This window comes from Lampetra fluviatilis, chromosome 58 (genome assembly GCF_964198595.1).
Source record: "Lampetra fluviatilis chromosome 58, kcLamFluv1.1, whole genome shotgun sequence".
Lineage (NCBI taxonomy): Eukaryota > Metazoa > Chordata > Hyperoartia > Petromyzontiformes > Petromyzontidae > Lampetra > Lampetra fluviatilis.
In genome coordinates this window covers 4,812,289-4,822,075 of record NC_136332.1, presented here as the reverse complement: position 1 = coordinate 4,822,075, position 9,787 = coordinate 4,812,289, and the positions used below count along the sequence as shown (strand labels likewise).

The following is a 9,787-nucleotide window of genomic DNA, read 5'->3' as shown; positions in this document are numbered from 1 at the left end:
GTGTGCGTGTGTGTGCGTGTGCGTGTGTGTGCATGTGCGTGCGTGTGCGTGCGTGCATGCGTGCGTGTGTGTGCGTGTGCCCCACCTGGGTGTCCTGCAGCTGCGTCTGGACGCTCGCCACGTCCTTGGACAGCTTGAGCACCTTGGTCTCCGTCTGGGTCACGATGGACGTCACGTTGTCCAGCTCCACCTGTCAGCGTCGGCACGGGGGTGCGGGGGAGGGGCGCCGGGGGGGGGCGTGGTGGAGGGTGGGGGGGTCATGGGGGTCACGGTGGGGAGGTCAGTAGGTCAAGAGAGATATAACCTGCATACCCTTGCACGTGGCCACCATGCGGTGATTTCATGCTGCTTGGCGCCACTAACCACACTCCTCTTGGGCTGTGGTCTATGGGTCTCTGTGCAACTCTATGGGTACTCTGTGTAACTCTATGGGTCTCTGTGCAACTCTATGGGTCTCTGTGCAACTCTATGGGTCTCTGTGCAACTCTATGGGTCTCTATGTAACTCTACGGGTCTCTATGTAACTCCATGTGTCTCTATGCAACTCCACGGGTCTCTGTGTAACTCCATGGGTCTCTGTGTAACTCTTTGGGTCTCTATGTAACTCCATGGGTACTCTATGTAACTGTTTGGGTCTCTATGGGTCTCTATGTAACTCTATGGGTCTCTGTGTAACTCTATGGGTCTCTGTGTAAATCTGTGGGTCTCTGTGTAACTCTGTGGGTCTCTGTGTAACTCTATGGGTCTCTGTGTAACTCTGTGGGTCTCTGTGTGACTCTGTGGGTCTCTGTGTGACTCTATGGGTCTCTATGTAACTCTATGGGTCTCTGTGTAACTCTATGGGTCTCTGTGTAAATCTGTGGGTCTCTGTGTAACTCTGTGGGTCTCTGTGTAACTCTATGGGTCTCTGTGTAACTCTGTGGGTCTCTGTGTGACTCTATGGGTCTCTATGTAACTCTATGGGTCTCTATGTATCTCTATGGGTACGCTGTGTAACTCTATGGGTCTCTGTGTAACTCTATGGGTCTCCACGGGTCTCTATGCAACTCCATGGGTCTCTATGTAACTCTATGGGTCTCTATGTATCTCTATGGGTCTCTGTGTAACTCTATAGGTCTCTACGCAACTCCATGGGTCTCTACGCAACTCTATGGGTCTCTATGTAACTCCATGGGTCTCTACGCAACTCTATGGGTCTCTATGCAACTCCGTGGGTCTCTGTTTGCTCGGCGTGCGTCACCTGCAGGCGGGAGGAGCGCTCCACGAGCTCCAGGCGCTCGCGCTCCGTCTCCACGTGCTTGCCCGTCGCCTCTTGCAGCTGCGTCTCGAGCTTCTTGCGCCGGTGCTCGAGGTCGCAGCGCGCCGCCTGCAGCCCCTTGACCTCGTGCACCAGCTCCTGCTTCTCCACCTCCAGGCCCTGCTTCGTTTTCTCCAGGGTCACCTTGGCCTGGGGGCGGAGGTCACGGAGGTCATGGAGGTCAACGGAGGTGGTGGGTGGTGGTTTGTTGGGTGGAGGTGTTGGGTGGTGGTTTGTTGGGTGGGTGGTGGTGTTGAGTGGTGGGTGGAGGTGTTGAGTGGTGGGTGGTGGTGTTGAGTGGTGGGTGGTGGTGTTGAGTGGTGGGTGGAGGTGTTGAGTTATGAGTGGTGGTGTTGAGTGGTGGGTGGAGGTGTTGAGTGGTGGGTGGAGGTGTTGGGTGGTGGGTGGAGGTGTTGAGTGGTGGGTGGAGGTGTTGAGTGGTGGGTGGCGGTGTTGAGTGGGTGGATGGAGGTGTTGAGTTATGAGTGGTGGTGTTGAGTGGTGGGTGGAGGTGTTGAGTAGTGGGTGGAGGTGTTGAGTGGTGGGTGGCGGTGTTGAGTGGGTGGATGGAGGTGTTGAGTTATGAGTGGTGGAGTTGAGTGGCGGTGGGCGCTGACCCTCTTGACGCTCTCCAGCGTCTCGGTCATCTCCTCCAGCGTCTGCGTGTGCTTCTTTCGCATCTCCTGGACTTGCGACTCGTGTGAGCGCACCTCCTCCTCCAGCGCTCGACGCAGCTCCGCCACCTCGTGCTCTCGCTTAGCCCTGAGCCCCGAGAAGGGGGGGGGGGGGGCGGCAATCGGAAGGGGGGGCGGATGTGTTACCCAGAATGCCGAGCGTGGTTTTGGGGGAAAGGTGACTCGCAGAGACCCATAGACACACACAGAGACCCGTAGACTCACACAGAGACCCATAGACTCACACAGAGACCCGTAGACTCACACAGAGAGACATAGACTCACATAGAGGCACATAGACTCACACAAAGACCCATAGACACACACAGAGACCCGTAGACTCACACAGAGACCCGTAGACTCACATAGAGGCACATAGACTCACACAGAGACACATAGACACATAGAGACCCATAGACTCACACAGAGACCCATAGACTCACACAGAGACCCATAGACTCACACAGAGACACATAGACTCACACAGAGACCCGTAGACTCACACAGAGAGACATAGACTCACACAGAGACCCGTAGACTCACACAGGGAACAATAGACTCACACAGAGACCCATAGACTCACACAGAGGCCAATAAACTCGCACAGACCCATAGACTCTATTTAAGCTGTCAAGGCGCTCTTCCCCCCTCCATCCCAGTTTAAATAGACGCTCCAAGCCTGGGGTGTGTCATTCAGACTCTGTCTTCTCGACAGACCTGTTCTCCACCTGAGGACGGCTGCTTGCGTTGTGGCCGAAACGTCGTGAGAATTATTTTATTATGTTTTATTTTTATTATTTTATTATTTCTCTTCTACGTGACTTTACCGAAAGAACCAAGAAGATGAATCCCTGCAGTCACGAAAGCTTTAAGTCGTGAGAATTATTTTATTTTATAATATTTTTTTTAGCTTTCAATATTTTAAATTTATTTTTAACTTAATTGTATTTTTAAATCCTTTATATTAAGTTAACTTGCTTGCGCGCTTACGACCGTGCAAATCTTTCGGTCGTTTTTTAACCCACTTCCGTGATCCAATCGAGCTGACATTTTGCACACAGACTCGTTGTGCGTGACAATTTATTTTCGTGAAAACATTTTTAAAATTTTTTACACTTTTTAGGAAAAAAAAAATTAGATTTAATGACCAATTGCTTAATGGTGGCAGGCAATCATCTGACCCATAGGTGGCAGCCATGTCAAGCCAGAGGACGAGAGGACTCTAGCCGCCCGTTTCAAAGACCAATGTGGGCTGGGTTGTGGCCCACTGAACACGCATATAAAGGATTTATAGTGAAAAACTTTGTTTTTACGGGTTAATGTTTTATTCTCTACCTACGCGACATCACCCAAACGAACCAAGCACGTGCTAATTCATCTTCTTGGTTCTTTCGGTAAAGTGACTTTACCGAAAGAACCAAGAAGATGAATCCCTGCAGTCACGAAAGCTTTAAATCGAAATTTACACGTGCTAATTCCTTCGTTGGCGAAAGTCTCAAAGTCGTCGCGCGATCGACGGCCGCGATCACGCGACGGGCAAGCGGATCAGGCGGCGCCACCTGAGCTCCTGCTGTGCGGCGGTGGTGTCCAGGGTGTCCTCCAGCTCCGTCTTGAGCGCCTCCAGCTCCTCGCCCAGGTCTCGCTTGAGCTTCTCCACCTTGGCACGAGCCGCCCGCTCCGCCTCCAGGTCCTCCTGCAGCTCGGCGAGCTGCGCCTGCAGCTCGCGCACCAACTTGAGCGCGCTCGTCTTCTGCGCCGCCTCGTCGTCACCCCTGGGGGGGGCGGGGGGGGCGGGAGGGTGAGTCGGACGATGGGCGCGATGATGACGATGGTGGTGGTGGTGGTGGTGATGATAGTGGTGCTGGTGATAATAGTGATGATGGTGGTGGTGGTGGTGGTTATGATGGTGGTGATGGTGATGATGAAAGTGGTGGTGATGATGATGGTGGTGGTGGTGGTGGTGGTGATGATGATGGTGGTGGTGGTGATGATGGTGCTGGTGATGGTGGTGATGATGACGGTGGTGGTGAAGATAGTGGTGGTGGTGATAGTGATGACGGTGATGGTGATGGTGGTGATAGTGATAGTGATGACGATGGTGGTGATAGTGATGACAATGATGATGATGGTGGTGGTGATAGTGATGATGGTTGTGGTGATGATAGTGATGACGGTGATGGTGGTGATGGTGATGATGATGGTGGTGATGATGATGGTGGTGGTGGTGATGGTGGTGATGATGGTGATGATGGTGGTGGCGGTGATGATGATGGTGGTGGTGGTGATGATGATGATGGTGGTGATGGTGGTGATGATGGTGTTGGTGGTGATGATGATGATGGTGGTGATAATGATGATGATGGTAGTGATGATGATGATGATGGTGATGATAATGGTGATGATAATGATGGTGATGATATTGATGACAATGATAACGATTAACATAATCATCATGATGGTGACGATGTCGATTGTGACAACAAAACTAAGCCACACAGCAGACGGTCAAGGGGTTGTAGGTGGAAGTATGGGACATGGATCGAGCCCACGACCTCCTGCACACCAGGCGAGGTAGCGAACATCTCCTAGCCACCGTGATGATGATGAGAGAGAGAGACACGCAAACTCCAAATATACAGCAGCAGGCGTCAGGGGTTCGGGATCGAACCCACGACCTCCTGTAGACCAGGCGAGGTAGTTAACATCTCCTAGCCACCGTGATGATGATGAGAGAGAGAGACACGCAAACTCCAATTATACAGCAGCAGGCGTCAGGGTCGGGATCGAACCCACGACCCCCTGTACACCAGGCGAGGTAGTTAACATCTCCTAGCCACCGTGATGATGATGAGAGAGAGAGAGACACGCAAACTCCAAATATACAGCAGCAGGCGTCAGGGTCGGGATCGAACCCCCGACCTCCTGTAGACCAGGCGAGGTAGTTAACATCTCCTAGCCACCGTGATGATGATGAGAGAGAGAGAGACACGCAAACTCCAATTATACAGCAGCAGGCGTCAGGGTCGGGATCGAACCCAAGACCCCCTCTGCACACCAGGCGAGGTCGTGAACATCTCCTAGCTACCGTGATGATGATGATGATAATAATGGTGATGATAATGATGGTGATGATGGTGATGATAATGATGGTGATGATGTTGATGACAATGATGACGATTAACATAATGATCATGATGGTGACGATGTCGATTGTGAAAACTAAACAACACAGCAGACGGTGCAGAGAAAAGTGAGTTGCTGGTGCAAGTAAGTGTCGTGGATTGAACCCACGACCTCCTGCACACCAGGCGAGGTAGTGAACATCTCCAAGTCACCGTGATGATGATTGTGATGATAGTGATGATGGTGGTGATAATGATGATGGTGTTGGTGATGGTAGTGGTGATGGTGTTGGTGACTGTAGTGAAGTCACCATGGATGGGTGCAGTGGCTCTTTGATAATGATGGTGGTGGTGGTGATGATGATGATAGTGGTGGTGATGATGATCATGATGGTGGTGATGATGATTGATGATGATGGTGGTGATGATGATGATGGAAGTGGTGTTGGTGATGATGATGATGATGGTGGTGATGGTGGTGGTGGTGGTGTTTGTGAGAGTGCGTGTATAGCAGCAGGAGTGGTGGTGGTGATGATGATGATGGTGGTGATGATGGTGATGATGATGATGATGGTGGTGATGATGGTGATGATGATGATGATGGTGATGATGATGATGGTGGTGATGGTGGTGATGGTGGTGGTGGTGGTGGTGTTTGTGAGAGTGCGTGTATAGCAGCAGGAGTGGTGGTGGTGATGATGATGGTGGTGATGATGGTGGTGATGATGATGATGATGGTGGTGATGATGGTGATGATGGTGGTGTTTGTGAGAGTGCGTGTATAGCAGCAGGAGTGGTGGTGGTGATGATGATGATGGTAGTGGTGTTGGTGATGATGATGATGATGGTGGTGTTGGTGATGATGATGGTCAAGGGGTTGTAGGTGCAAGTTAGGGTCGTGGATTGAACCCACGACCTCCTGCACACCAGGCGAGGTCGTGAACGTCTCCTGGGTCACTGCGTACCGTGCGGTGGCCGCCTGCAGCTCGTGCTCCTTCTTGGCGAGCTGCGCTTTGAGGTCCTCGATCTGCCGCTGCAGCTCAGCGATGTGGTCCTGCAGGTCGGAGCCCTCGGCCTCCAGCTTCCGCTTGGACTTCTCCAGCTCCTGCCGCGACTTCTCCTCGTCCTTGAGACGGTCTGCGGGCGGGACGAGAGACACGGTGAGATGGGGAGAGAGTGAGAGAGACGGGGAGATGGGGAGAGAGAGAGACACGAGAGATGGGGAGAGAGTGAGAGAGATGGGGAGAGATTGAGAGAGACGTAGAGAGATGGGGAGAGAGTGAGAGAGATGGGGAGAGAGTGAGAGAGATGGGGAGATGGGGAGAGAGTGAGAGATGGGGAGAGAGTGAGAGAGATGGGGAGAGAGTGAGAGAGATGGGGAGATGGGGAGAGAGTGAGAGAGATGGGGAGATGGGGAGAGAGTGAGAGAGATGGGGAGAGAGTGAGAGAGATGGGGAGATGGGGAGAGAGTGAGAGAGATGGGGAGAGAGTGAGAGAGATGGGGAGATGGGGAGAGAGTGAGAGATGGGGAGAGAGTGAGAGAGATGGGGAGAGAGTGAGAGAGATGGGGAGATGGGGAGAGAGTGAGAGATGGGGAGAGAGTGAGAGAGATGGGGAGAGAGTGAGAGAGATGGGGAGATGGGGAGAGAGTGAGAGAGATGGGGAGATGGGGAGAGAGTGAGAGAGATGGGGAGAGAGTGAGAGAGATGGGGAGATGGGGAGAGAGTGAGAGAGATGGGGAGAGAGTGAGAGAGACGTAGAGAGATGGGGAGAGAGTGAGAGAGATGGGGAGAGAGTGAGAGAGATGGAGAGATGGGGAGAGAGTGAGAGAGATGGGGAGATGGGGAGAGAGTGAGAGAGATGGGGAGATGGGGAGACAGTGAGAGAGAGAGACACGGAGAGAGAGATGGGGAGAGAGTGAGAGAGATGGGGAGATGGGGAGACAGTGAGAGAGAGAGACACGGAGAGAGAGATGGGGAGAGAGTGAGAGAGATGGGGAGATGGGGAGAGAGTGAGAGAGATGGGGAGAGAGTGAGAGAGATGGGGAGATGGGGAGACAGTGAGAGAGAGAGACACGGAGAGAGAGATGGGGAGAGAGTGAGAGAGATGGGGAGATGGGGAGAGAGTGAGAGAGATGGGGAGAGAGTGAGAGAGATGGGGAGATGGGGAGAGAGTGAGAGATGGGGAGAGAGTGAGAGAGATGGGGAGATGGGGAGAGAGTGAGAGATGGGGAGAGAGTGAGAGAGATGGGGAGAGAGTGAGAGAGATGGGGAGATGGGGAGAGAGTGAGAGATGGGGAGAGAGTGAGAGAGATGGGGAGATGGGGAGAGAGTGAGAGAGATGGGGAGATGGGGAGAGAGTGAGAGAGATGGGGAGAGAGTGAGAGAGATGGGGAGATGGGGAGAGAGTGAGAGATGGGGAGAGAGTGAGAGAGATGGGGAGATGGGGAGAGAGTGAGAGATGGGGAGAGAGTGAGAGAGATGGGGAGAGAGTGAGAGAGATGGGGAGATGGGGAGAGAGTGAGAGATGGGGAGAGAGTGAGAGAGATGGGGAGATGGGGAGAGAGTGAGAGAGATGGGGAGATGGGGAGAGAGTGAGAGAGATGGGGAGAGAGTGAGAGAGATGGGGAGATGGGGAGAGAGTGAGAGATGGGGAGAGAGTGAGAGAGATGGGGAGATGGGGAGAGAGTGAGAGATGGGGAGAGAGTGAGAGAGATGGGGAGAGAGTGAGAGAGATGGGGAGATGGGGAGAGAGTGAGAGATGGGGAGAGAGTGAGAGAGATGGGGAGATGGGGAGAGAGTGAGAGAGATGGGGAGATGGGAGAGAGTGAGAGAGATGGGGAGAGAGTGAGAGAGATGGGGAGATGGGGAGAGAGTGAGAGATGGGGAGAGAGTGAGAGAGATGGGGAGATGGGGAGAGAGTGAGAGATGGGGAGAGAGTGAGAGAGATGGGGAGATGGGGAGAGAGTGAGAGAGATGGGGAGAGAGTGAGAGAGATGGGGAGATGGGGAGAGAGTGAGAGAGATGGGGAGATGGGGAGAGAGTGAGAGATGGGGAGAGAGTGAGAGAGATGGGGAGATGGGGAGAGAGTGAGAGAGATCGGGAGATGGGGAGAGAGTGAGAGATGGGGAGAGAGTGAGAGAGAGAGACACACGGAGAGAGAGATGGGGAGAGACACTGAGAGAGAGATGGGGAGGGAGAGAGAGAGACGTAGAGAGATGGGAAGTGAGTGAGAGATACATTGAGAGAGAGATGGGCGCAGAGAGAGACGGAGAGAGACACACAGAAAAATATATGGAGATAGAAAAAAAAGATAAAACCGATTGAGAGTTCATCTTGTCGATGAACCAGGTGGATTTTGCCCTCCACCCCCCTCCCCGCCCCACCCCTCCCCCCCAGGGTGTCACGGCCGCCCCCCGAGTGATCGTGAGCGAGGCGCGTGGCGAGTGGGAGGCGCTCACCCTCCATGTCGGCGATGATGGCGTCCTGCTTGGCCTTGGCCTTGCTCAGCGACTTCACCTTCTCTTCCTCCTCCGCCAGGTGCGACGTGAACTCGGCCACACGCTCCTCCAGCTGCTTCTTCTCCTGCGGGCGGCGACGACGAGCGACGACGGTGAGCGACGGTGAGCGACGGTGAGCGACGGTGAGCGACGGTAGCATCGACACCGTCGTCGTCATCGTCGTCATCATCGGTGTCATCGGCAGCGTCAATAGAAACCGTCGTCATCATCGTCGTCATCAGTGTCACCCGCACCATCGTTAGCAACGTCTTCATCATCGTCGTCATCAGTGTCGCCCGCACCATCGTCATCGTCGTCGTCATCGTCATCGTCGTCGCCATCAATGTCATCATCGTCGTAATCATCGTCGTCATCGTCGTCATCGGCATCGTCATCAATGTCATCATCGTCGTCATCATCGTCGTCACCAGTGTCACCCGGACCATCGTCATCAACGTCATCATCGTCGTCATCGTCGTCATCATCGTCGTCATCGTCGTCATCATCGTCGTCATCGGCGTCACTGGTGTCATCACGATGTCACTGTTATCTTTCCCCCGCGCCTCCGATCAGCACGGTCGGCTACGTATGGCGCGAAAGAAGTTCAACGCACAGTCCACGCAGCACCGGCGCCGTCATGAGTGCCATCAGCAGCCTTAGCAGCATCGCCACTGTCAGCACCATTCACAGCATCAGCGCAACTCTCCATCATCATCATCATCATCGTCATCATCGTCATCGTCATCATCGTCACCAGTGTCACCCGCACCATCGTCATCAATGCCATCATCGTCGTCGTAATCGGCGTCGTCATCAATGTCGTCATCGTCGTCATCATCAGCGTCACCCGAACCATCGTCAGCAACGTCATCGTCGTCATCATCGTCGTCACCAGTGTCACCCACACCATCATCAGCAACTTCATCATCGTCATCATCGTCGTCATCATCGTCATCATCGTCGTCATCATCGTCATCATCGTCGTCATCATCGTCATCATCGTCGTCGTCATCGTCATCATCATCGTCATCGTCGTCGTCTTCAGCGGCAGCAGCTAAGGAGTCATCATCGTGATGGTCATCGTCATCATCGTCGTCATCGTCGTCATCATCGTCGTCATCATCGTCGTCGTCATCGTCATCATCATCGTCGTCATCGTCGTCATCATCGTCATCATCATCGTCATCATCGTCAT

The 9,787-nt window shown here is 53.4% G+C and overlaps 1 protein-coding gene across 1 annotated transcript in view; it reads right to left on the bottom strand.

Annotated features, from left to right (window-relative positions):
• Positions 1-9,787, bottom strand: part of LOC144950428 (myosin-10-like) — a 125,087-nt gene that overhangs the window by 25,031 nt on the left and 90,269 nt on the right. Inside the window, exons 25-30 of the mRNA XM_078880531.1 lie at positions 8,554-8,677; positions 6,059-6,230; positions 3,531-3,743; positions 1,915-2,059; positions 1,241-1,447; positions 86-190 (exon numbers count right to left, since the gene is read on the bottom strand). Coding sequence (XP_078736657.1) covers positions 86-190; positions 1,241-1,447; positions 1,915-2,059; positions 3,531-3,743; positions 6,059-6,230; positions 8,554-8,677 — 966 coding nt within the window. The remainder of the gene's footprint in view (positions 1-85; positions 191-1,240; positions 1,448-1,914; positions 2,060-3,530; positions 3,744-6,058; positions 6,231-8,553; positions 8,678-9,787) is intronic.